Below are 27,664 nucleotides of genomic sequence, written 5' to 3' on the forward strand. Positions count from 1 at the left end.
AGAACCGAACTCTGTGACTCAGAACATTGGCCATTTTTCCTACTCCAAGGATTGACCACACTCATTGTTTTCCCATGAATGTTGCAGTTGGTAGAACTCAGCAGCTTGAGCTTCCTCTTCTGTTTTGGGGGTGTCTTCAGTCCCCATCCTATAGTTGGTCTCCACACCTCACCTTTGCGGCTGCCTCATGTCCTAGGTTTTCATAAGTCTCTATCTTTGTCTTGTCTTGGTTTCTTTGTATAAATGGCCTAACAGATGATCAAACAGCATCTAAGAACACGAGGAGTGAAGTCATTGTATTTTGTGTTTCTGGAGTGGTCTTTATTGCTTGAGAATTTCCAACTGCAAAGAGGCATCTGAAGCTTGACTTGTGCTTCCAACAGTCTTCAGAAAAATAGCATCCCATTGTCTTAGTGGTCTTGTCATGTTTTCCGTCCCCAGCTTTCTAGATGTTTCCATCATTCCTGTATATCTGGTTTTCAGAAATTTTCAGGCTGGTGTACTTTTTATTTAATAATCCTGCTGCTCAGTGAGCCATCTTCATTCATGTATGAGAATTCTTCTGTCCTATGGAAATCTACTTGGTGGATTCATGGCAACCATCTAGACTGGTTTTGACCAGATACCGGCATGCCAAGCCTGGCCAAGAGGAGAAGTAAAATTTTCTGTCACAGGTAGCTTTTCCACAATCTCCCTGTTGGATGCAAAACCCCACACTTATTCTGCCAACTCTTCGTCCTCTGTGTTCTCCGTCTTCAGCTAAAGATTCCCGTCTTCTCCTGAAAGGCGAGCCCAACCGCCTCTTCCTTGGGGAGGGATAAATCAGCCCCGTATCTGACTGGAGAGATTTTTTTAAGCTTTGAAGCCCACACTTTCCTTTCTCAGTTTATGTGAGCCTGATCAATATGCTTATTGCGGGACTCTCTACTGAAAAATCCTTATTTTTCCTCTTAGATGTCTGTTATTGACTGCTATCCCCTTTTAGAAAAAATAATTTCATTTGGGGGAATTTTTAGGAGGAAAAGACTGCTCAATCTACCATGTTTAACTGACAGTGCTGCCCTGCATTTTCTGGGCTGTAATCTTGTCATGTCAAATCATTATAACCAAGCTTGACTCCTCTTTCTCCCAGAGCTCCCGACTCATCCATCACAATCAGTCCTGGGGGCTTTACCTCACGGTGTGACTCTGTTTTGATCACTTCCCACTCATTCCTCTCCAGTCCAAGCCACTTATTCCTGTACTAACCAAGCAAACTCCAAACTCTCTCGCTCTCTGCTTTATCCTTCTTCAAGGATTCTTGGCCATGCCATGCCAGAGACAGGTGCTCCCCAAAAGTCAGCCAAGTCTTGTCTGCCCACCCTCCACTGGCTTTCCAGCAGAGTGAACGGCAAAGTAGGCAGGCTTTCAAGGCACCATGGTTCGCAATTTCCAGAGGCTCCCTGACTATGTCATTGTCTCCCCAGCCAACTAATGTGTCTGTGACTCTGCACGAGCATCCGTTCTATCGCTCAGGCACATGGTACAGAACCTTCATAAACGGCTATCCATAAATATTTATCGAATGAGTAATTATGTATAAAAATACCTCAGTTGCCTTTGCCTATTTTTAGGCAGGGGAACAGCAAAGATCTGTGTGGAAATGTCCTTGTGCCTTAAGATGATCACTTTTCTGCTCTACAAGGGGGAATAGTAGCCCAAGTCGTGTGCAGTTTCGAAAACAAACCATGATGTAGTGTTCACAGATGCACACCATAAGAATGGGGCAAAGTATAATCGGGATGACCGTTGGTTTTCTCATCTTCTGACTTAAGAATTTCCACTTTGAACTTTGATTTTTTTCTGGCTTTTCATCTCTTCAAATGACACTTGCAAGGAGAACACAGACTTTCTATGAAGTCGACATGTTCGACACAGCAGTCCCTACTCTCCCCTACTTTTTTGCATCTTCAAGTCAAAGAAAACACATAATGCTGGGTACCAGTGTACGTAGGCACATACAAAGGATGGAACCCAGAGGAAGAATCCCAGCCTAAAGACCCTGCCTGCTTTTCTTCTGTGACTAGAAATATAAACTGGCCCATGCTAGAGGGCCCCATGTAGATTCTTGCCCCGCTTTCTTCAAAAGCAACGTTGAGGAAGGTTTGTGTAATGAAACCTCATGTATTATTAGCCTAACCTTAGTATGGACACACAAGGAATGGGCTCAATTCAGTTGAAATTTATAGGTAATTTGTTAACACAGCAATGTGCACTGGAAGGCGCGTTAGAGCCGCATTGGTTTTAATATGCCATTCAATAACTTGAGCAGAGGTTAAAAATACTGCTTAACCCCCATTAAGTATTTTTAAAATGCTTTAATTTAAAATTATTTGTAGCATGTGTGTAAAGACGAACGTCCACACACCCACAATAATAAATACAGACCGAACGTGTTTACCCGGGTTCTCTTCTCCAGCTCTGGATGACCGCGTACCATTCAGCAGCGGTACTTAATCAGAGGCCAGGGCGAGGAAGGCAGGGAAGGGTGTCAAGCCATCCTGGGCTAGTGACCCTCCCATGTCCTTGAGAACCAGAGGCAGGCAGGGGGTTTTATTGAGGGCGCTGCAGCTTGGAAATACAATAAAGGCTAATTTATAATGGAAACTGCTCCTTGTGACATGTTGAGTCCTAATAGAACAATGCTTCATGTTCTCTCCAGCACTCGATTTTTGCCTTTTATTTTATAAGTCACATAGACAATTAGGGAATGAAACTTATCCTCCTGGCTAAGTGACGGGCTCAGAAACCAGAGTTGCATGAGGACCCCGCCCATGGAACTGGAGTCTGGTGGCTGATGTTCTTTTCGAAATTAGAGCATCTGTCGGGGAAGAGAATCTACACACACCAACATCCTGGTGCTTAGTGTGTGTGTATGTTGGGGGGGATACTTTTGAGTTAACGTTTTTCCCACTGAGCTGAGTCTCATGATAAGCACATTTCCTATGACAAAGGGCTGGACAATAGCCTTGTCTTGGAGAACCTGGACTATGCTCTTCCCAGTGTGTGGAAGGAGGGAAGAGTTGTTTTAACTTCCATTTAGAAAACTCTCACTTCTGTGGAGACCTCATAGAAACGGTTTCAGTGAGAATAGTGCAGACTAAATGCTGAAGCATTTACTAAGTGCCCAGCTCTGCCTTGGAGCATTCTTTGAAGTAAGAAATATAATATAATGTGCATATTTCTGTGATGGAGGACTCATTCTCTCCTCACCTAGTAAGGCAAAAGGAAGTAGAGTCTTTCAATAGAATGGGGCATTTAGAAGTCCCTGAGAATCTGATCACAGAAGACATGCCTCAAACTCTGGGACATATTTTGAAAAAATGTCTTAAATATTCATTAAAAACCACTTGAGGCTGCTGTAAATCACATGTAGTTGCAAATATCGGTAAGGTCTCATCTTGCACTCCCCCTCAGCACGTGATTCTGGTTCTTGTTGCTTCAGGCACTGGGATATCTCATTTGTTGTGGAAAATCCAAGTAATAGGCATGAAAAAAAAAACAGAGTTGTTATGGGCTGCCTGAGTGGGTAAGTGAAGAACCGAATAGCAGGCTCTAGAAATGGGATTATCTACACCAGCTGGGTTGGAAGAATTTATAGAAAGTCTCTAGACCAGAGAGAAGACACCTGGGAGTGTCCGTTTGGTAAATACCGAAATGCAGTGGAGTGAAAAACACAATATAAAAGTTTGACTGGGGTTATGGCAATACGCAATGAGTGTGTAATCATTTTAATCTCCCTGATTTTATCAGAGATCTCAGTATTTGTGTTTTTATTATTTTTGTGTTTGATGCTGAGAAATACGCTATGACTGGGTGAGAAATCCCACCACTGAGAAGACAGAGACAGGCATTTTCTCTGTGAGTTCCAGGCTGCATAGTAAGTGATTGGCCAGCTAGGGCTAAAGCTGAGCTTTGTGTAAAACACACAAGTCCAGTAGAAAGCTTAGGGGTATTGGCTTCTGCCAAGCCCTTTGTTCTAAAAGCAAGGGGTTTTTAGAGGGCTGACAATTTCCATCTCTCATTTGAGCCATCAGGTGATTTGTCGAAAGTCACATTTTTATTGTTCCCACACTTACACACCCCTTTCCACATTCCCTGTGAAGGTGGGCCACTCTGACCAGTCCTCTTGACTCATAGATCCCTACTGATCATCTTTGCCTCCCACTGGGAACAATACGTTCATACTTTAAGGTGTGTTCGTCCAACTGTCTGCCCATCCTTCATCCCGCTGTCCACACAATGAGCTACATATTCATTTCTTTGCTGTATCCAGTTTCCAGTTGGCACGTCTATTTCATATAGTACCAGATGCTGGGCTCTGGGCTCCTTTAAGACATAAAATCACATACATACAAAGGCCTTGTGCTTTAAGCTGGGAAATCTGCTTCCTGTAAGCACAAGGAACATGTAATGTAGAAGAAAATGATGGGTTCTTCAAGGACAGAGGCATGGATAATTTAATAGAGAATATGTGGGCCGGACTTGAAGCGTATATAGGGCTGGAAAGGTAGCAGAAGTGAACGGTTGCTGAAAGAGGAAATACAGGCAGAGCATTTACAGCACATTTAATAAGAGCACAAACTGCCCTAAATAACACAGGGATGAGTAGCCTTGTGTTTTTACTCCCTGGAACATTGGGTCAAAAGCATGGAAAATGCTGTCAGCATTATTTTTATTAAAAAAAAACAAACACCCAAATGAAGAGAAGCATTAGAATCCTGATTTGAAAACTGCAGCCCTTGGCACTGCATCCAGACACCCTAATTATCCAGCCCTTCTCACCATAGATTCCTCCCACAAATATCCTGTCCACAGTTTAAGGTGCAGGGTGCTGTCTCCTAATGGCCTATAATGAGTGCCGAGCCAAGCGCTGCCCTCCTTTTCTGAACATGGCCCAGAGGTTAAGTTTGTTTTCTTTCTCCCATTTCAGGGCCTTCACAAAGCCTAGTTGTTCATGGTCCCCAGGAGGGATATTGCTGGGAAATGGGCTCTCGTTTATGCTCAGGACAGGTGCTGTGCTGCGCAAATAACCCCGACAGGAGACGATGCCCCCAGTTGTACTAATAATGTAGCAGTCCGGGGTACTCTGGGCTCTTTCATGTAGAGCAGTATTCTGATGTGACGGCCACACTGTCCGCTACCTGTTCAGGACCACAGTTAGCTGAACTACGAGAGGGAACGGTAAGTTTTGCCAAGATGGCTTGTGCCTGAGAACTCTCAGTTCTACATAAGACACAGTTAGCACATTGACCTGATGGCCGTGTTTAAGAAGGCAGCGGAAAGACATTCATGAGGGAGAACAGTCTCAGAAAAAAAAAAATCACTTACCATGCTACAGATGTGAAGATGCGGACCATGAAGCTGAGCTAATGGAGTGAGATCAGAGATGGATTGAGTCGCAGCAGAAATTAAGGTCAGTTATAATTAAGCCACACTCAGGAGTGGAAGCTTAAAGCAGGAGGGGAGGGGAAACGTTGTTTTCTATAGTTGGAAGCCATCAAAGGAGGGGTAATGGTCTAGAATTAGGCACATTCAGGTGATGCAGCAAGTAATCTGTGTGCAGGAAGTCGCCTTCTACATCCTAATTGAACTGCTTAAAAATAGGACAACTAAAATACTGGTGGGGTTAACCTTTCTAATCAAGTCCTCAGAAGAAGCTCATTCACTACATCCTCCAGCGTGGGGGAGAGCTCAGCGTTATTCTCTGCACACTGATGTCCACCATGCCTGCTTCCCGCCTCCGTGGGTGCTATGTGCTTCTCGAGCTTTCTTCAGTGGTTGCCCTATGCTTACATTTCTGATATTTTTTTCTGTACAGTGTCTTGCTCTCCAAGATATGCACTACCCAATCTTATACACCAAAATGCCACCCCTGTTTGTATAAACAGACATAGCTAGTAAATCATTTCTTGTAAAAATGATCCTTTATTGGTCGAGAATTCTCTGTGGCTCAAAGCTATAGCAATAAGCGCAAATTACTTCTAAGTACCTGTGCTAATGGGTCATTTATCCAAACTGGAGAGCTGTTAGGACTTCATGATACCTTATGAATGTAAGGAGCTCGGTACCTAGCTTTGAAGAAAAGACGTGTTCCTTCAAAGAGAAGCCTTTGGTGTTTGTGACTTGGATCATAGGACAAACCAGGTCTTGGACCAGGTATGAGCTGATGTGGCTGTAACCTATTCCTGCAAGTGGATATAAGGATAGATATGGAGAAATAAACCGTGTAATCTGGCTGTAAATTATCATGAAGGTAATACTCCCTGAGCCATCTGCCCGGGTGTTCTAGGTCTCTCCATTTATCCCATTCACTCTTGACAAACACAATTTTTTACTGCTTTTGAAGCCAACTAAAAGCATTGCTGGGACCAGGACAGAGAAGACTGACTTTTTGTGACTCTAGGATGACGGCTTCTTTGTAACTAGATCCTCCCTGGTAGGTGAGACCTGAGCAGTTACTCCCTGCTTCTCCCAATACAGCAGACAACACAGGGAGGGATGGCTTTGTTTTCTGGCTTATTCTCTTCACAAAGACCAGTATATCCCAAAACATAACGATCATGACATTACATTTTCATCATCCATAACTTTACTCCATAGGCAGTTTCTGTGGTCCCTCCCTCTCTCCTGTTGCCTCCAGTAAATATTCCAGGTCGTGTTTTGTATGTGTTTGTGTATCAAGTAGATATGTGCACGCGTGCATACACATGCATCTGCACACACTATACCAGGAACCCTTTCCATTTCATTCAAATGGCTAAAGCCTTCCTGACTTTGTGTTGTTGACACCATTCTTCTGGTTCCAGAAAATGTTAAAGAACTCCGGTGTGATTATGAGTCCTGCTTTTCTTTCTTTACTTTTGATATAAGCAAAGGATGTGGATTATAGAATAAAACTAAAATCTCTAAACTCTGTGTGTGTGTGTGTGTGTGTGTGTGTGTGGTGTGGTGTGTGTGGTATGTGTAGTGTGCATGGTGTGTGTGTATGTATAGTGTGTGTGCATGCACATGCATGCACTCGTATGTCTATGTGCATGCATGTTTTGGGAGTGTAGTGCGTGCGGAACCCCCTGACTCCTTGAGTCCATTTTCATTTGCTCATCAGGGTTTAGTGAAGGCCTACTATGGGTAGTGGAGAGAATGATGATTTATACAGATGAGGTTCTGACCCTGATGCAGATGACAGGCTGATGAAAATTAGATTAATTACATGTTTCTGGGCACTGGTGGGAATCAGCAGGACGCAGTGAAGCTATCAGAGGCATGCCTGAATTGGCCTAGAGAAACTTGTTCATGGAATTGAGGAGACCGGCTTACAGAGCAGAAGGGATAGATTGAAACCATTGCCCTGGACAGAGCAGCACCCTGCACCCCAGAAAGGCATTCAAGGGTCGTGAACTGTAAAAAGAAAAAAAATAAAACTAAAAACTCTGAAGCCCTCTGTGTTGGGAAATGACTGCAGAGGGTTAGGGGGGTTGATTACAAAGTGGAAAGTCATGGTTGCAATTATAACTTCCTTGAAGGAAATAAGCCATAGAGGGAAGAGGAGACATTAAAAGTATCTTTGGAGAAAGATGGTTTAAACTCCACTGTGGGATGCAGATCAAGAGGAGGCCAGGGCTTGCCAGTGGGTAAATGGCTTCTGGAGCTGAAACAGGCTTGTGGGAGTCATTAGTTCAGCGCGGGGGAGGGGTTGCAAACCTCCTTAAACCTGTCTTCTAATCTGCACAAAGGACATGACAACTTCTGAACAGATTACTGCATGTGAATCTTCTGCAGCACTGGTTCTTGGTACACACCATGCAAACCTCTGTGGCAGCCGTCACAGGGGCTGGGAGGGAAAGGTGGAAGATTGAGGATCCTCTGGAGACCTTGTCCGTAGGTCTCGATGATTAAGGAAGTGTAGATCACGCATGAAGGAGACAGTTTAAGGGGTGAGAACTTTAACAGTGTTCTGTATGATCGATTACATTTGAGTTTCAAATGATAACCACTTAGTATAAATAAAGCACTTTTTTTTTTTTACTATAAAAGTCATTGTTAAAATTGAATGTTAACCGGAAGTCCCGTATTTAACTGACTGTCTTACTAAATGTCTCTCTGGTATATAGGAGACACCACTGCCTATTTGGTAACTATTGGAGCCGAGTAGAAGAGAGCCAGGCTTCAGTTGAAGAACTTCAAATGGGCCCAAATTACTTTAAATTGTGAATTTGTTCCTTTCAAATGTAAATGAGCGGGGTTGGGGATTTAGCTCAGTGGTAGAGCGCTTGCCTAGCAAGCACAAGGCCCTGGGTTCGGTCCCCAGCTCCGGGTGGGGGCGGGAGGGGGAAGAAAAAGAAAAAAATGTAAATGAGCGTTCTGCTTGCGTGTGTGTATGTATACCACACAGGTGCCTGGTGTCCAGCGAGGCCACCAGAGGGTCTCAGGTCTCCTGGAAATGGAGTTGGAGAAGTTGTGAGATGCATGTGAGCACTTGGAACTGAACTGGGGTCCTCTGCAAAGGCAGTGAGAGCTTTTAACCACTCCCCAGCCCCTATATTAAATTTTCACGTATGCAACTGAATGACTGTTTTTTATTTAATTAATATATTCATCAAGAAGAGCTCTAGCCACCGTTGTAGTAAGGCCCAGAGGTCCCTTGAGATTATTTTGGCTTTGGGTGCTATCAAAACACTCTCATTTTTAGAGAAGATTGAACCAAAGGTGAAAATGAAAACTTTTTCTCACTCCTAGGCTTTTACAGTTCTCCCGGCAATGCCACTGGCTGTCTGCCATGCTCATGCCACACAGCTGGCGCTGTAAGCCACATCTGTAATAGTGTCACCGGGCAGTGCTCTTGCCGCGATCCCTCCACCACTGGGCAGAGCTGTCACCAGTGTCAAGACCATTACTTTGGATTTGATCCCAGGACCGGAAGGTAAATCTTTACTTATATGGATAACAGAGCACCATAGACTTAGTTATTATCCTTAGTTTTCCTTATCCGCAAGAACTTTGGCAGATTTCAAGCGATAATTTCTACAAAAAATGTTCTTTGGGGAATATATTTTCAATTCCTTGATATCTTGCTTACTAAACCTAATGGTTATTGCTCCATGCTGTGCTTGTGAACTCCCTTAATATTCTATCATCACTGAAAATCTCTCTTCAATGATCAAGAGATATCTTCATTTTCTCATTTTTTAACTCTGTGTCTGTCTCCTGTTTGTCTGTCTGTCTGTCTGTCTGTCTCTGTGTGTGTGTGTGTGTGTGTGTGTGTGTGTGTGTGTGCTCGCGTGCATGCACGCACATGTGCATGCTTCTGCAGGTGGAAAACAGAGGTTATCTTCAGTTATTGGTCCAAGGAGCTGGCCTTTATAATAAAGGATCTTCAGCTAGCTTGGAATTTGCCTATTAGGCCAGGCTGCATCAGGGCCGTGCTAGACCAATAACTGTGTTCCACCATGACTGGCATTTGTGTGTGGGTTCTGAATCTCAAATTCAAATCCTGCTGTTTCTCACAGTGAGCAGTTTGTCATCGAAACTCCTTCTCCTGCCCCAGCTTAGTTCTTTTTTTGAAGGAAGACACCGTTCCCTCCAGTCTAGCCCAATCTGAATTCACCCTTCAGTTTCCTTAAACCCAAGCAGTTTTTGGTAAAATAAGATCCTGCTTTCTCTCTCTCTCTCTCTCTCTCTCTCTCTCTCTCTCTCTCTCTCTCTCTCTCTCTCTCTCTCCCGATTTCCACCCATCACACCTCCTATCTCAGCTTCTTCCAGGACCCAAATCTGCTTCCAGAAGAGTGCGCTGTCATTTGTCACTCTGCGGGATGTCTGGCTAGCACTGGAGTTGGAGTCTCTGGGTTAGACAGTAGATTGAAATGTTAACATCAACTAATGAGGAGTAGAAAGAGAAAAAGAAGACAGTAGAGCCTGCAGTATTGGGAGGCACTGAGGTCTCTACAAACTCTGAATCTAGTGAAATTCCATGGTCCATGAAAAGGCAGGGTGTAGAGGACAGAGCTGAACTATGACAGGTTGAGTTCAGGAGAGGGGAAGATCTCCACAAGTATGAATTTAAAGAAAGATGATTCATAACAGGTTTTATGCAGATTAAGTTGAATATTTCTACATACCATCTGACTCATATTGACTCAGAGAGAGAGAGAGAGAGAGAGAGAGAGAGAGAGAGAGAGAGAGACTGAGACTTTAATAGAAATACACATTATTCTTTGACAGGAAAGCATTTTTCTCCCATCCATGTTGCCTTCATATTTATTCTTCCAAGTTTCATTCATTGAGTACTTGGAGTATCACTGTAGTTTAGGTCTGAAAACCTGGGTTTTAAAGGCTCAGTCGTACCTTGGTTCTTTTAGGATATGGTTCCTTGTAGAGATTAGGGTTCAGTGGGAGGTAGTCATTCCAGTGGGAAATGTTCTTGAAATGTCCTTGAGGGAGATGTGCAACCTGAGCCCCTTTCTCTTTGTCCTTTTCATTTCCCAGACATGAGAGTGGTTTTGCTCCCTCAGATGCTCCTCTGCCATGATGTGTCATGATGACATGTCACTATAGTAACCAACAGTGGGAATGACCACTGAAACCTTGACTTTCTCTCTGTATGTTGTCTGGGACATTCATTACAGCAATAAAAAGTCAAAGTAGGGATAATACATTTTTTTCCTTTCATCTCTAACGGCCATTAATATTCCAAACTGTGGAGATTTCCATGCCTACCGAAGTTCTCCCATGTCTAGCATTGGCCTATGCTATGTCTCCAGTCTTCAAGATTCCAGAAATGCTGTGCTGTGATTAGATGACCTTGTTCCAACGCTCTCCTCCAAGAACCACCACTTAATATGTCCCTGGGCTTTTTCTAATTTTTATGCTGGTAACCTTGCCTGGTTCTCCACTGATCAACCATGTGACCAGCTTTGTGATCTTCTGCTCATAACCCGGGACAAAGCCAACTTTGTTTTGCTTTCAAGATCTGTCCCTTCTGCTGGTCAGTTCTATAGGTGACACCCTTGCTGCCGCCCTGGGCTGACTTAACTGAGGATGAGCTTCTGCTCAATGGACCCACAGCCTTGTAGCTTGTGTGTATTTCTTGCCACCTTATTCTTCTGCCCCTTCAGATGGTGGCTGAGATCCCTGGCTTCAGCACCCTGAAGATGCCTTGTAGATGTTCCAGCCCTCCACTGTGCAGATGAAATGGCAGCAATGGAAATGAATAACTCCAGATTGCCTCTCTGCTTCCAACATGTCTGCGTTCTTATACATTCTTGCTTTCTGTCTACTCACAGAAGAAAGCAACCTTTGTAAAAGTGGCCTATTTTGAGTGTGAACCCTTCCTGAGTTTTGCTTTCTGTCCCTTCCTTTCCTTCTCACCTGCATCTCCCCATCCTTCCACCTGAACTTACTTCATCAAATTCTTCACTGATTTAACTTAACGGTTGCCTCTTCGCTGGATAAAGCTGCACACAGATATGCTGTCACCACCTCGCTACCAGCTCCTCTCCTTGGCCTTGCCCTGCTTAACAAGGCCTGAGCATTATTGTTTGATTTCCTGTTCTTGTGCTCACTTACATTTAAGAACATTTTTCTTGCTTCATCCTGTTTATTTCTTTGCATCTTTTCCTTATCCCCCACCCTTTGTGCATACAATAACCAAACTCATGAAACACAGGCAGCTAAGGGATAGCAGACTCATTATTTTGGTAGTATCAGGGTAGAACATATGGTCTTCCATATGTTAAATAAGTGCTCTACCACTGAATGACATCCCTAGTCCCCTTAAATGACAGGTAGATTTCTCATCTCTATCAAAGACAAATTATATAACAGAACAGGATAGTTAAACAAGAGTTAAGGAAAGATAGTTAGGAAGTAGGGTTGCCCTGGAGGGAAGGACAGAAGTATCCATGATGTCTTATACTCCAGTCACATTAGAGGGATCTAGGACATTTGCTGAAGGGTCACATGAATCACATGCAGTCATGGAGATGGATAAACTGATATGTCATTTACACCTTGTAAGTATGAAGACAGTCTATCCAAGGTTAGGTAGTTGAGCTGAGGTATATTCTGAGACTCAGAGTTTACCAGAGCTGGGGGGGTCCCGTTAGAATAACAAGAAAAATGAAGTGGGTTCTGTTAGCATCAGTATAAAGTATCATCTGGAATCCTGAAAGATTCCACATAGAGGAAGCAGGCAAGACTCCCATGGGCTACACAAGGAATAAGAACATTGTTGGAATAGAGGCAAACCTGAGCTCTAACAAATGTTGGAACTGTTAGTAGGAAAGACTTCTGGGGAAAACAGAAATCATGGAAGAAAGCTTGAAATTGTCTCCCCAAGTGGAAGGTTACCCCTGACTGCAAGCAGTGTCCTGAAAGGTTGTCTCTGAGCATAGGGGAGATCAGAGTATTTAGCCTGCTGTGCTGGGCCAGTGAGTAAGAGCTCCTCTCAGGACTGATTGTATGTGAGGGAAGAGGTGTTTATCAAGACAAATGGGGACAATCAGGCAACCCTTGTTTGGAGAGTCCCTGTTGTTATCATTTCTGAACTAGAAAAAAAATTTCCCAAGAGAAAAGCTTGGTTCTTATAATGTCTAATTTGATTCTAATTTGAAAGTTGACTTGATACACAACATTTCAAATTCTAGTGTCACACACACACACACACACACACACACACACACACACACACACACCCACCAACCTATCTGCCTCCAGGACCTTTTACTTTCTCTGAAAGGTGAGAGAAGCCATGGAAACACCCTTTATATCCAGGCTGAAGGGAGACAGGATCGGGTGGGTGGGTTAGATGCACCAGACCATGGGGTGCTTCAGTCAAAGTCAATTGCAAGGCTGACTCCTGTTTGCTGTTCACGACTCATTCCTTTTTCAATATGTCTTTGATTTAGTTGTCGTGACTAGTAACCCACACTCTTCCTTTGGTGTCCGAGCCTCTCCTCTGTCTTCTCTTTGTTTGTCAGCTCTCTGTTTTGCTGTTTGCTCCTATGTAACATGCTCACCACCGACTAAGCTGTCCTTGACATCAGCTACTACCTTCCTTAATCACTGACTGCCGTTGAAATCATGGCGGCCACCTCTTTGGGTCATCAATTATTCCGTCCTAATAATAACATGTGACATGTCCTCATCATCCTGACCAGAGAGGTATACAGCTTTGTATGTCTCTCTCTAAATAAAAGGCGTCTTAATAGTGCTTACAGGCTTCTAGTCTAGGCACTATAGAACACGAGCTATATGCTAGCACTAAAAAACGCTGTGGAAAGTAAGAGTGCTATGTGTAGCCAAGCTTCTCTGCAAAGCATAGAAAACCTAAAGCTCTCAGTCCTGATTCATCATGCTACACTATCTGCTGGGCAAACATCCGGGCATGTGTTCCAACCTCAGGGGCCCATAAAGATAGCCAGGAATGTTCATAAGCCTACCTGAAAACCGTGCTGTGGAGGAGGGGGTGGGAGAGTCATGGAGTTTAATGGCACCAGTCTAGCTTCAAGTTTTGTGAGGGGCCCCATCTCAAGTGAATAGGTTAAGGTTTGGTAGAGCAGGACACCAGATATCCCACTCTGGCATCTGTCTACACACACACACACACGCACACACACACACACACACACACACACACACACACACACACACACACACAGGCATGCATTCACAGCATTCTCTACACTACAGGAAAACACAAACAAAAATGTGTAAAAAAATGAAAGAGAAGGGACAAAGCTTTCAATGATCCATTTGTACTTTCTGGAGTCAGTCACGTGGGCTGTTTGTGCTGTGAGTTGACCCTCCTATTTCACTGGTGAATTCTGCCATCTCTCTTCACTTTAACGTGAAGAGTCATTAGGGGAAAGTACTTCAAACTGTGCCATAGGAATCACTCCAGATAGACGCTCACCCGTTTATGATTCCCATTTCTTTTCTGAATGACAGTCTTCTAGGACATCTCTGCCAAATTCTGTTTGCTGTCATTACGCTTCTCCCACAGTATCTGTTTTTGCAGTGAAGAGTGGACTAAACTAGACGGGTTCTTATGGGGCATAAGGAAACTTCATCCTACAGCTATGGAGGTAGATGTCTGTGATTCTACCATGTGGGGAGAGAGGAGCAAGCAAATCAAGGATGATTAAAATCAATCTAGGCCAACCTCTGCTACATAGTAAGGCCAAGATCAGCCTGGGCTACACAACACCCTACCTGAGAGAAACTAAAAGAAAATTTTATTTCTGAAACAAATCTTGTTTATAGTCTAGATGTATGTGGATATACAGTGTAGGAAATGATTATGTCTTGATGTTTAGAAGTGAAAAGTAAGGAACTCATTTGCTGCGACTGTGGTAGGTGATTCCTAAGATGCATGTGTTAATTTCCAGTGTCTACATTGACCTGTTCTGTAGCCAAGCAGGAAGGCATCGAAGCACGTTGTGGTTCTCACCATATTGGAAAGGTCTGTGATGTCCTCATCCACGTGCCTTCCCCAATCTGAGGGCTCTTTCCTTCCCTTTCAGACTATCGAGGAGAGTGATGCCCTCTGGGTTTGGTGGTGGTGGTTTTCTTAGTTTATTCCTGCTACTCTTTTAAAAATAAACCCAAAGAACCAACTAAATGAACGAATACAAGCACTGACCCTAAATGGCAGGGAGCTGAGAAAACCACACCTGCCAATCACAGCGTCCTGGGACCACTCTGGAAAAGCCTTTGAAGCCTTTCAAACTCCTACTCCATCCTCCAAGTGTACCGATTGGTGAAAGGCCACCATGCTCTTCCAAGAGCTCATCCCAGTGAAAACATTGCTTCATTTGCCGCTGGTTTGACCAGTCGTGAAACAAGGAAGCAAAAATACTCTGTCCAGGGTTAAAAAATTAATAATAAAGCAAGAAATGTGTATCACATTTGTCCAACTCTAAAACATAGAGAAGGAAAACATTAAAGTGAGCTACATCTGGCTCACCTCTGAAATGGGCACATGAACTTCCTGCTGTCACCCTCAAGTGGACTGTGAGTGATTATTTCCCAGAGTTGAGGTACCTCAAGTTCCTCTGGCACCCTCTCTCATCACTTTCTTAAAAATGTAACTCCCACATGTCACAGCCCATAATATTTCTTCTTTAGTGTTTAAAGCCACTGAGAGTCACTAGTTCAGTTTACCTTGTTTTAAAACCCAAGGTCCCAGGCGGGTCTAACATTAAACTGTAGTTTTGCTCTGGTAGCAAGACCAGGGTTCAGGGCTTGTCAGATGTCTGAAAGCTTAGATTCCATGAAAACATGCGGTCAGATTTTCCTGCCACAGGATTATTTAGATATGACTGCAGAGATCCTCCACGTGAACACCATGTCATAGATTTGCTCTGGTAATCTTTACGACACTATCACCAGTGGGTCTCAGTGGGTCTTTGCTCTGAGAACCACATCAGTGACTTCAAATAAAAGCACACAGCGCTCTTGCAAAGAGATCTCCTCTTACACAGTGAAGATGTAAAACTTGCTGCATGCTCTCTGTAGACCCGGGCTTCCCTGTGACTCTGTGAGACAGGGGTTGCCGTCTGAGGTTACAGAGGTGACAGACCCCAGTCACGCTCACAGGACAGCTTGGTCGGGATCATAAGACAAGGGCACTTTCAGGAAAACGAGAAAAGAATTCGAAGGCACTTGAGTTTCATGCTGCCACTTCTGCCACTTCATTCCCACTTCTGCCCAATTCTGTCTTTTGAAAGAAGTTACCCCATGTTCCGGAGTGAGAAAATAACCTGTGTCTCATGGACAGCAGACACCGTTTAAAAGGATCTGATTAGAAGGAAAAGTACATAGTCATTCTTTGGATTATCTTATGGCCGTTATCTATTTAGTCCACCTAATATAGACTGTGGGAAGCTCTTCAAGAAATGCCAGACTTTGTATGTTATTAATGGCCCCATGTCCTCGATGTGACAAACTGGGAATGGTACAGAGCTGAGCGTGAGGACAGGGTCCAGCTCGTCTTTCCCACTAGACCAGGTATATTAGCTTGCTCCTGGATATAATAAATTACTGTAAATTCAGTGTCTTAAAACAACAAGGATTTATTATCTTATAATTCTGGAGGTCAGAGGTCCTAAATTAGTTTCAGTGGACTAAAACCAAGGTGTCAACAGGCCACCTGTGTTTCCTCTGGAAACTCCAGGATAAAAATCCATTGTCTTCATCTTGACTCCTCCTATAGTCTACCTACATTCTTTAAGGGGTGAGGAGAAGTAGTGTTTGCTGCGTGTGTATGTGCATTAATGGGTGGGGGTGGATCATAGTCCTGTGTGTGCACATGGGTGTTAAGGGCAGAGATTGGCACTGGGTGCTTTCCTCCGTCTCTTCACACCTCATATTTTTGAGAGATGCTTTTCAAAGTAACCTGGGAATTAGCAATTAGGCTTGGCTAGCTGGTCAGATAGCTCCAGGAATCCTTGGCTCTGACTCTCTAGCACTAGGCTTCTAGGTTTACATTGCTATAACCAGAGCAACAAGGGTGCTAGGCCCAAGTTCAGGCCTTTATGCTTATACAGCAAGCACTCAATGGAGTCATTCCCCCAGCCTTTGTTTCTGTTGTTGTTGATGATGATGATGATGACAATGACGACAACAGCAATGACAAGACGATGATGATATCCCCACGGCTGCATTATACTCAAGAATTATTTGCAAATTATTTGCATTATGTGTTTTGTTTTGTTTTAAATTTTGGTTATAATTTGTCTTCTGGGGATTGGACACGAGCTCTCTTGCTTGATTGCAAGGCAAGCTCGTGACCAAGTGGTCTCCTCATCCCTTTGCTTCTGTGACTCCCAGCGCTGTCAGAGGCCACAGAACAGCTTTCTGCCTTCTCTGAGTTGAGCTTCTCTCCTCAACTTGCCTTTTGTTGGTGGTGGGGGTAGTTTCAGTCATTTGCTTTTGTTTGTTTGTTTGTTTGTCTGTCTGTCTCTCTCTCTCACCACTCTGTCTTCTTTGCATAAAGACCTCTATGATCACATTGAATATTCCTGGATCATTTGTGGTCAGTATACTGTAATCTCAAGATTTTTAACCATGCTTGCAGAATTGGTCTTACCAAGTAAGGATGTAGATTTTGAGTTCTGCCAGTTAGGACTTGAGCACTGTCGGGGCCATACTTCAACCTACTATACTGAAGGTCACCCTTCTATCACTTGGGGCTCAACTGTGGCCTTCTCCCTATTTCTTATTGGAACACAGTGGTACTCCTTCTCTATAAATTGTCCCCTGGCTACTTTCTGAGGACAGCAGTAAAAGTGAGGTATAATAGAGGGCATGGTGTGTGCAGAACTGCACTGAGATCTTAGAACTGTAACTGTTCAGGCACTAAAAGAGCTTTACGAGGAATGAAGATTTACCTACCCAAATCCCCCTTTTAGAAGACCAGGTAAATGGTCAGGTAAATGGTCCCACACTGGCTTCAAAGATGGAATTTAAAAGATCCACTGTCTCATGCAGTAGCACATTTTGCCTTTAGCCCTTGTCCTGGCACGTCAGAGGCAGGGTCTCCAATGGAAGGAAATGTTTCCTTCCTGTGACTTTCTATTCGTTCATCTAACTCTGCAGACCCAGGGAAGAGATGTAATCTCTCTCCTATTTGAAAACACTCCCACATCTCAATCATTGGCATGGTGACATAGAGTGTCAGGAAAGGAGGAGACACTGGCCGCAGGTCCACGGCATGCTCAGGGTTTAGTTTCCCAGTAATAACAGGAACGCTTCCTCACTGGGATCAGATGCCTTGGTTGCATGAAGGCAAGGATGGCACTAGCATGGTCTAGTTTATGAGTTCCTGAGTTCAAGCCTGAAGAAGGGTTTCTGAAACTGGTTCTTGAGCTGCTCACTTCTCCTAGATAAGATACTAGCACTTCGGTTTAATTCCTTGCTAATACATGTATTGCCTTGCATTCACACTAACTACACGATCTTACCCTATACCCTCCCATTACCAATCTAAGTTTAGCTCCAAGAGAATGCAGTTGCTCTGAGAGACTGTGACAAAGGAGAAGTGAGAAGCTTGGGTGGCAACCTCAAGGTCAGATATCTACCACAGGGTTGAAAGTGCTCAGCCCAGGGAAAGCCATACCTCTACAGAGGACATCTAGCCACCGGTCCATCCTGCAGCTGTGAGTCAGCTGAGTGTTCTGCTACCAGGAACTATGACTGAGGTCAGCTTTGAAAGGGAAATCGCCCAGGGGGATTAGACCAAACATGCAAGGCTCAAAACCTAAAGCATCTACATCTATCATCCACAGTTCAATCTGTTTCTGGTGATCCCTCCTACACACAAGTCTCTCTTGGTGCTTCATTCAGTAAAACTTCAACCACACAGTAGGGTGTGTTGCAGCCTGACTGTATGACCGTGCAGCAGTGTGGGTTGTATCCTGACTATGTGACCACGTGGCAGTGTGTGTTGTATTCAGACTGTGTGGAGCTGAGGATGGAACATTCTCATCCCAGCTCCTGAAAATGGCCTTGACATCTCATTTTCTTTTCCTCATTGGTGAGCCAGTCTAAAAGCCTCAACGATTTGGCATCTAGTCCTCCTCCATGCTCTGTGTTGAAAGATGTCCTCACCTCTGTTAGAAAATTAGAAGCCCAGGAATAGCTCTAGAGTCTTTGTTCCCTCTCTTTCAAATTTTCATTCACAATTCACTAATCTTATTTGCTGAAAACTTCAATTCTAAACCCTTCCATTTACTTATCTCCCAATACCCTAGCCCACCAGTGTCTTCTCCTCACCTGTACAGCTTCCTGGGTCACCATGTCCCATGCCAGTTCATTTTCCAAGCATTCTGATTGCAAGCCCAGGAGATCACTCAGTGGGTCAGAGTGCTTGTGGTACATTCAACTTAGCTTTCTGTTAATAGGAGAAACACCATGACCAACAGCAAATGGGGTGGGAAAGTTTTATTTCACCTCTCAGATTCTAGTGAATCATCAGGGGAAGTGTGGGCAAGAGACCGGAGGCAGTAACCTGATACAGACCGTGGAGGAGGATCTGCTTACTAGCTTGTTCCTCATAGCTTGCTCTGCCTATATTCTTATATAACCCAGAGCTACCTGGCCAGGATGAGCCCCTCCCACAAAGAGCTCAGGGCTCCCTGCCCAGCACTGGCTCCTTTCATAGTGAATTGTGCACCCCCCAGCCCCCAACATCACAAGGAAATGACAAGCTTCTGGTTCAGTGAAAAAACCCTGCCTCAAAGGAATAAGGCAGAGAGTGATAGACGGGGACGGTTGGCTTGTCCCTCTGATTTCTGCACACACATGTGTGAACTTATACAATCGTACACACTAACTAACATCCATGCATCTCTCTCTCTCTCTCTTTGTGTCTGCCTCTGTCTCTGTCTGTCTTTTTCTCTCTCTGTGTCTGTTTCTGTCTCTCTCTCTCTGCCCCCCCTCACACACACAGAGAAAGAGAAGAGAGAGAGAGAGAGAGAGAGAGAGAGAGAGAGAGAGAGAGAGAGAGACTACAGTCTACAAAGTCTAAATTTACTCAGTGCTACATATCAAATGCCCCTGTATTCTGACTGTGACTCATCATATGAGATGTGGGATTTTCCACCCGAGGCATCCGGTCAGTATGAAAAGTTTTAGATTTCACAACATTTCAGTCTTTGTATTTTCAGATTGGAGATGTTCTGTTGGTGCTCTCCCTAGGCCCTGCCCATACTTGTTCTCAATCCTGTGCTACACACTCACACATACATACGTACACACACACACACACACACACACACACACACACACACACACACACTCACACTCTGCATGCATCCTTAGCTGCCAGCTTCCATTCTCTCTCCCTTCACAGTTGTCCGTGCACTTCTTGAGGACAGGAGAAGCTTCAACACTCAGCACTGTATTTTTAGTGTGGATTCCCACCCAGGAACACAACTGGTCCTCAGTGAAGGGTACTTAAGTCCCTCCTGTGTCAGTCATGGGCATATGAGTTGAGGTCCTCAGCTAAGGAAGGGGGACTTGTCTCCCTGTATCCCTTCAGATGAGTTCCTTGCAGTATCATCAGCCCTGAAGCACACTGTCTTCGTTATGAGTAATGTTTCTTCAATAACAATAATTAGGACGCTATTTGTGTAAGTAAAAGAACCCCCAGGAAAGCACAGTTGAGGAGATTTGTCGTTTAAGAGACAGAAGACAATTATCCCCAGTGTACCTGGTAAATAGTGATTTGCAGAGGGGGTAACAACACAGCACCCGTGTGCTGGCGGAGCAGAGCCCCCCTCCTGTTTTGTTTATCATAATGAACTGGTCAATAAACATCACAAATTGTTTATCTATATAAATCTTGACAGATTACTCTTTATGAAATCCATTTAGCAACTGAGGCTTTCCCATAAGGATGAAAAATGAAGATTTTAAACAGATTGCGGGAGCAGCTTGGGCTGCGCCAGGAGAGTCTGTGCAATAAAGGCTTCTTTATATTAATATTACGAAAACCATTTATCCTGGCAAAATCAATATCACAATTCATCTTAGTTTGTTGCTTCTTTTCGAAGCCTAAGATGTCTTCTCCTTTATTGTGTCTAATTTTGTTTTAATAAATGTGAATTATATTTCATTTGGTTGATACTCCAAGGAAGGGGCATTAGAAAAACTGTCCCCAAACTTGTGGCGTATTTGCTAAAGAGTCTTTGAAATGTTTGAAATTGTATTTGAGTAGCTGAGAAATTTATAGGAATCGTTTCATTTAAGCCTTAATTACAGTATTATCCTCTGTGTCCTTTGGGCTAGTAGCAAACTGTAATATTCTAGAAAATCTGCGCTGATGAACTTCACTTAAGGAAAATTCTCGCTCACCGAAACTAAGCAATTATAACAACTTAGATATGTCCGATACAACAGCGGCTGGGAGAAGAGACAATAAAACCAGGAATAGATGCATTTAATTACTCAAAACATTGCTTGCTTTCCTAAGAAGTGATTTATTTATTCCATTTGGATTCGGAACTTAATATCCCATGGATATTGACATAGCTGGCTCTGCGCTGTGTGGATAGCAGTCAGCTGGAAGCAAATAGAGCTTCATCAAGGGATGGAATTACGTTACACAGTGCAAGCCATTACTCTAACTGCCCTGTATGTAAAGTAAGTGTGATTGTCCCCTGAGTGAACGGCCATAAAACCCGAAACACTCAAGAGACACTTACTCATGAGTGGTATGTATAGAAAGTGATATTTATGTATAGAAAGAGTGGGGGAGGGGAGCTGCCTGATACTGCTCAGACCCCTGGTATTACACTGAAGCCTACAAATAACGCACGCTAAGTGCTACCACGCAATGAATTAAGAACAAATCAGGCATCTCATTGCTTCTATGATTCTGTTTTCATTCCGATGCATTATTTTTTTTCTCTTTTTTAATGTTTTGCAAAAAAAGCATCTATGGAAGATGAAATTCTAGTGCACGTGTCCAGATAAAGAGCACCAGTGTTGTCTGCAGGGAGGAAGTCCTTTTTATCAGAACCACAAAAAGGGCAACTATGGAACTGTAGCTTTCGGGAGGAAACACACTTTCTTCCCAACGGCAGATTCGTCCATCAAACAAATTCTCGGGTTATTTTGCGGCTTTCGCTTTTATCAGCCTTTTTAAGGGTGTTGAATGAATTACCCAAGAGATCACACCATAAAATTTGCAGGAGGGTGAAGTCACCCTGTCCACCAGTTTCTCTATAAAATAAACAGGGGGGGGAGGGAATCTATTTAGTGCTGTTTTCTATGTACCACCCAGGCAGGCCCTGTTAAACAGTCTTCATGACTGCTTTTACTTCTCTAATCTTTATAATGTCTAGACTGCTTTGCCTAATGGAATGCCACAGGGAGAGAGAGACCATGCACGGGAACAACCCACCCTAAAGAAAAACCCTTCCCTTTTTATCGCTGCTGAAGTTTAGTGCTGCTCATATTACAGATGACTCTAGGTCTGAGAGCTTGGACATTACACTGAGCATGCCTCATTGTCCTTTAGTTCCTTTGTAGAGATCAGGGTAACTGTCTTTCCTCCAATCTTATCTGGGTAAATGATGGTTAATGCTAATTATCCCGTTGGCGGCATCCGGAATCTCCTGGGAGGTGGGCCTGTGCGGATGGTGCTGATGTGTTCCGGGAGACAGGAAGACCTGTGTGTTATGGGTAGCACCATTCCCAGGCTGGGATCCCGAGTTTATGATGGAGAAGAGAGCTGGGCAGCAGGCATCGCTTTCTGGATGTGGTTGTGCTATGACCTCCTGCTCCAGGCTCCTGCACCTTGACTTCCTAGTCATAATGGGCAACTTGGGGGCCAGATTCAACCATTTCTCTTTTAAGGTGCCTTTGTTGGCCCATCTCCCAAAAGATTTCAGATTGTGACAACAGGACAATTAGCACTAATCATTTACCTGTATGGTACTGGAGAAAAGACAGTTATCCTGATCTCTGTGATGGGGCTGATGTTACAGGATGCTGAGGCATTCTTTTTATCACAAAAACAAGCAAAAAAATAAAATAAAATAAATGAAACCAATACAGTGCACAGACTATAAATGCAACCCATACGCAGCGCCAGTAATAATTATAACCTTATCTAAATATGTCAACAACATTTAGCCTTTATAGAACTAAATGTAGAATTTGAAGAGTTTTAGGGAAAGCAGTGGCTTATGCTTAGTTTCTGTGCTCTAACTGGATATTTAAATTAAAAGTACTTTTGTGAGTACCTAATTCAAACGTGTAACCGACAGCAAAACTTCTATTGTTAGAAAACACAAGGATCATTGTATTACATAGTTGGTGTTAAGGTTAATCGTGACAATGCTCATGACGTGTAAAGGCTGTCGAGGGGGTTGTTGAGACAAAGGTTTGTGTAGCTCAGGTTACACAGACTCACCGTGTAGCTGGGAACTCCTCCATCTTCCTCCCTCTGATGCACACATTCCAAGATTGCAGGAGTCCACCACCATGTCTGGCTAGAGTGCAATTCTCACCTGTGTGTGTGTGTGTGTGTGTGTGTGTGTGTCTGTCTGTCTGTCTGTCTGTCTGTCCGTCTATGTATAGAGGCCAAACATCATTGTTGTACAACTTCCCTGATCAGGTCTCACACCGAATCTTGAGTTCATCACTTCTAGATTGCCTGGGTGATGAGCCTGAGGACCTTTCTGCCCCCATCGCTGAATGCTACCCTAAGAGGCACTTGTCACCTGCTTTTCACGAGGGCGCTGGGGACCCAACCTCAGTTCCCCATGTTTGCTCATCATCACGCACCTCAGCAACTGAGCCATCTCCCGGGCCCCATTTCAGGCCCTTAACCCACGAGCATCAACAACAAAGTCTATGACAAAGTGTTTTACCGTGTTCTTGGGCGGTCCAAGCATCCCTTCCAATACGTTGGCAAAAGCAAGCTGTGTTCAACCACAGTGCTGTTGATAGGTATGACATATCCTATGAATTATTAACGAAAACATTCTTCTGATCCTCCATGTGTGTCTTCAGATGCCAGCCTTGTCATTGTCATCTAGAAGGAGCCTTGAATGAAACGTGTGATGTGGTCACAGGCCAGTGTTTCTGCAAAGAGTTTGTCACTGGCTCAAAATGTGACATTTGTGTTCCCGGAGCAAGCCACTTGGATGTCAACAATCTATTCGGCTGCAGCAAAAGTAAGTCTAAGCTGGCCCATTGCTGGCATGTGAGTCCCTGGGACCTGGGAGGAGGATCTCAATGCTTTCTGCCATTAGAAGTTATTAAAAAGACGTAGGCACAGTATGAAGAATTAGACTAAGGCAAGTTTGTTAACCATTCTAAAGGAATTCTGTAAGCCTTTTCTTGATGAAAGAATTAAAATTTCTAGGCTGTTAGTAAAACACTGACAATTATCAAAGGACAAAAACAATTCCAGTTTTCTTCAGACGAGGTGATTTTTTTTCCAGAACATCAACATTTACTGTTAAAATCATGATGTTTCTATTTGAACAAAAATGATTAGTCGCCCCAGCTCACCAATGTATTTCCATGCAATTTACTATAACAAATAGAGATTTGTTATTTATTATAAATTTCATGTTCTCTGATCAGTTTTATGAACATTTTCTAATGTTTTATTAATACTATAATTTAATAGTTATTATTTTCACAGCAAGCTGAGTTCTTTAATTGATATTCTGTTCTTGCCACTTTCTTCTTAATATTAGTCATGAGTCTGCATCCCACATTTATAATTTTAATTATTTTCCACAAATATGGCATTTTAGTGTATTTTTTTTACTTTGTAGCACTCTACAGTGTTCCAAGTTGACCTCTGAAGGTCACCTGCAGTCTTTCACATTATAACTATGTTCTATAGTCACAACTATATTGATGCTAGTTCTCTGTTTACTCTAAGATCACACACACACACACACACACACACACACACACACACACACACATCCATACTTTCCAAGAATTCCCAAAAGATGGCTCCCAGGAACATATGACAGCAGCCCTCTGCAGCACACATTGCTGTGCATTCTGTCCTTGTGGGACTGTTGGTCCATCGTGAGTCAAATGCTAGGAAATTCCCTACATGATGATGTCTTAGCCAGTTTGTTTGGAACAGTGGCTTGCCTGGAACTCTATTCTCTATATTTAAGGGAGCTGGAGAGGGGAGAAAAGGAGAAAGAAAGGGGAAGTCAGGAAGGGAAAGAGAGTTGGGGACAGTGGGCTCCACAACTTGCTTTTCTAAACTAACAGCCAGTGAGCACAGCCAACATCACAAGAATGTGAGGTGACAGACGGACATTGGTGTGGTAGCTATTAGTAAAGCCGGGAACTGCTTCCGGCCGTTGTTTGCCTATGCATAACAGGTGTCTGAAGGTTTCCCTGGATGTTCTAAGTGGCTCATGGTATCCCTCACACGGGCTGTTGCTATGGGATTTTCACTATGATGGTATATCCTTTTTCCTGGAAGCATACTCAAGACAGTTTCCCAACAACATCAGTGACTAGTTAGGAGAAGTCCTCTTTGAGTCCTGGGACCTAAATTCCAGTTGTAGCATTGTATACAGTAAAAGTAGTAAGGCCCTCTCTGGACAGGAAGTCCCCATGGGTCCTGGGATCTAACTTCAGGTTGTAGCGGATTGCGTTGCATATAATGAAAGTGATAATGCCTTCTATGGCTTCTTGTTTCTCTCCTGGCCATGCCTCGATTTTCCTGTCACTTCATTTATCCTTTCAAGAGCTAGTCACCTCTGCAGATCAGAGAGAGAAGAAAATTGATGATTCAATGGTTGTTTTTATATTGCTTCCTAGTCTATCATAGCTGGTTCTGAACTTATATGCAGATGCATATCTTCATATTTTGGAGCCACTCACAGCTCACTTGTATTTAGGAATATTAACCTGAAAATAAGATCAAGTAAACATTTTATTTATAACTGTATGAAAACACAGATTTAGGAATACCGCAACCAGAAGGGATATGAGACCAATGTACTGTAAACTACACGATATGTCAAGTTGAGTCCAAACATGCAGGCTCTCAATGCTGCTTGCAGTGGTGCTGGGATCTCTGACACTTTTCATGGACATTGTTTTGAGCTTTGACCCACATCCCTGAAGCAAGTTCATTCCCTCACAAAATTTCTGAGATTCCCAGTGATTTCCACTCTGGTAAAGCTAAGGGGAGTGTCCCAGGAACCAAGAACATGAATGAGTGGTACCGGATCCCACGGTTCCTCCAAGAGTTCTTCCAGCTTATAAGGAAGAACAACTTTCTCCATATTCTCTGCCTTTGTTGCATTGAACTGCCAAGCATCCTATCTATTCATATATATATGAACAATTATGTAGAGTTTATTTTTTAATATAATCACAGATAGAGAGATTTCTCCTTTATTTTTTCTTGATTCCCCATTGCTACTTCTTCTCCCTCAACAGAATGCAGAACTCAGAGTCATGGTGTTTCTACTTTTTCACATGAAAGAAAGTAAGAAAGAGAGAGAGAGAGAGACAGAGACAGAGACTGAGAGACAGAGACTGAGAGACAGAGAGAGAGGAAGGAAAGAAGGAAGGAAGGAAGGAAGAAAGAAAGAAAGAAAGAAAGAAAGAAAGAAAGAAAGAAAGAAAATTCTTTGAGTAGAAGTGGCATGTGGAACTCCCCAGTCAGGACCCCATGAGTACAGAGCTTGTTTCTCATTAATCCTCCCAGAACCATCTACAGAAGATAATGTCAAACAGGGGGATGGGGTCAGTATGACTCTTCCCAAGACAGGCCCTTCCATAATAGGGAGGAGTTTTCATCAAATATTCCATTTCCACCCAATAATTGAGATAGCTGAATCAGGCCAGGAACAGTGTCTTGTCTTGTACATCATTAGTGAAAACATAGTCATAGGATCCTGGGGCTCCTTTTTTTTAAAACTTGAATAAAATTTCCATAAAAATTATGTTTGGAACTCCCATCAGCCATCACCAGTATGTTTAAAAATATAATTGTAAATCATATGATAAAACATAATCATCTATACTGTCCATAGTCGTCTAAAAATTCTGTCACTAGAATTATATCAGGTCACATCCACTACACATATTAAAGCAAGCATTAAATATATGCTGTGGACACCTATTCATAGTTCCTATTTTTTTCTTTTTGCTTCTTTTAAATTTGCATGTAGTATTAAAATCTCAAGTATTCAAATATCTCTAAATGAATAATAATCCCCAAAACATGTAGGAGCCAGATATGGTGATATGTCTGTGACCCTTGGTAATAAGGCAGGAAGATTGTGAGCTCAAGACCTAGCAGTTCTTAATCGTCTGAGAACTATTATATTTGTGAAAGCCTTGGTACACATATTGAAAGTGGAGATCAAAGGTGTGCTATTTACTAAATACTTATAATAATGCGCACACGTTCTTATAAACATGTTCACACACAGAAGTGACTATGACAAATGCAGGCACACATGCGCGTGCGCACACACACACACACATACACACACATCCTCAAGATGATCCTAAGAGATGGATTTATCATGCTCTTACTGTAAATGAAGAAAGGCTCAGCCTCCAGCTCATATTTGAATACACTCATGGGTCTAAGAAAATCGCTAGGCTTAGACTCGAGCATCAGACTCTCCATCAGAAGAGCCCTGTTACACTGCTTTGTTTCCTTCTTTAAGAAGTTGTCTCTGCATTTTGGCCTGTGTGGCTTTCTATAATTGTTTCTCCCTGCTGCAAACAAAAGCCTTGTGGATGAGGGGCAAGAGGTACACTTACCTCTAGTATAAGGAAGTATTCGGAATACAGTTAGGAATTATGTCGGTTTAGGAAAATGGAGGGTAGTTGGCTCTCCTCGAAGAATCATGACTTCATATCTCTGAAAATCCCAGCTCTGGTCACCCTTTATGAGCCTCTCTACCCCCATCTCAATCTCTTCAGGCTGACTGATTATTTTAAAGGGCCTGCTTACAAAGTTACACCTTGGTTAGCATTAGGAACTTAAAATACTTACAAGTATTCACTTTGCCCAGGACAGGAGAGTAGATCTGGACACAGGAACTTTCATGGAAACTCGAGTTTATGTGTAGCTCCTTCGCTCCTCCTAGCAGTTTTGATA

General features: G+C 43.2%; 1 protein-coding gene across 1 annotated transcript in view; it reads left to right on the plus strand.

Moving 5' to 3' along the window:
- Ush2a (usherin) overlaps positions 1–27,664 on the plus strand; it is a 666,484-nt gene that overhangs the window by 129,628 nt on the left and 509,192 nt on the right. Inside the window, exons 13-14 of the mRNA NM_001302219.1 lie at positions 8,779–8,962; positions 23,563–23,726. Of these exons, the coding sequence (NP_001289148.1) occupies positions 8,779–8,962; positions 23,563–23,726 (348 nt within the window). The remainder of the gene's footprint in view (positions 1–8,778; positions 8,963–23,562; positions 23,727–27,664) is intronic.

The sequence above is a fragment of the Rattus norvegicus genome, chromosome 13, assembly GCF_021556685.1.
Source record: "Rattus norvegicus strain SHRSP/BbbUtx chromosome 13, alternate assembly SHRSP_T2T, whole genome shotgun sequence".
NCBI classification, from domain to species: domain Eukaryota; kingdom Metazoa; phylum Chordata; class Mammalia; order Rodentia; family Muridae; genus Rattus; species Rattus norvegicus.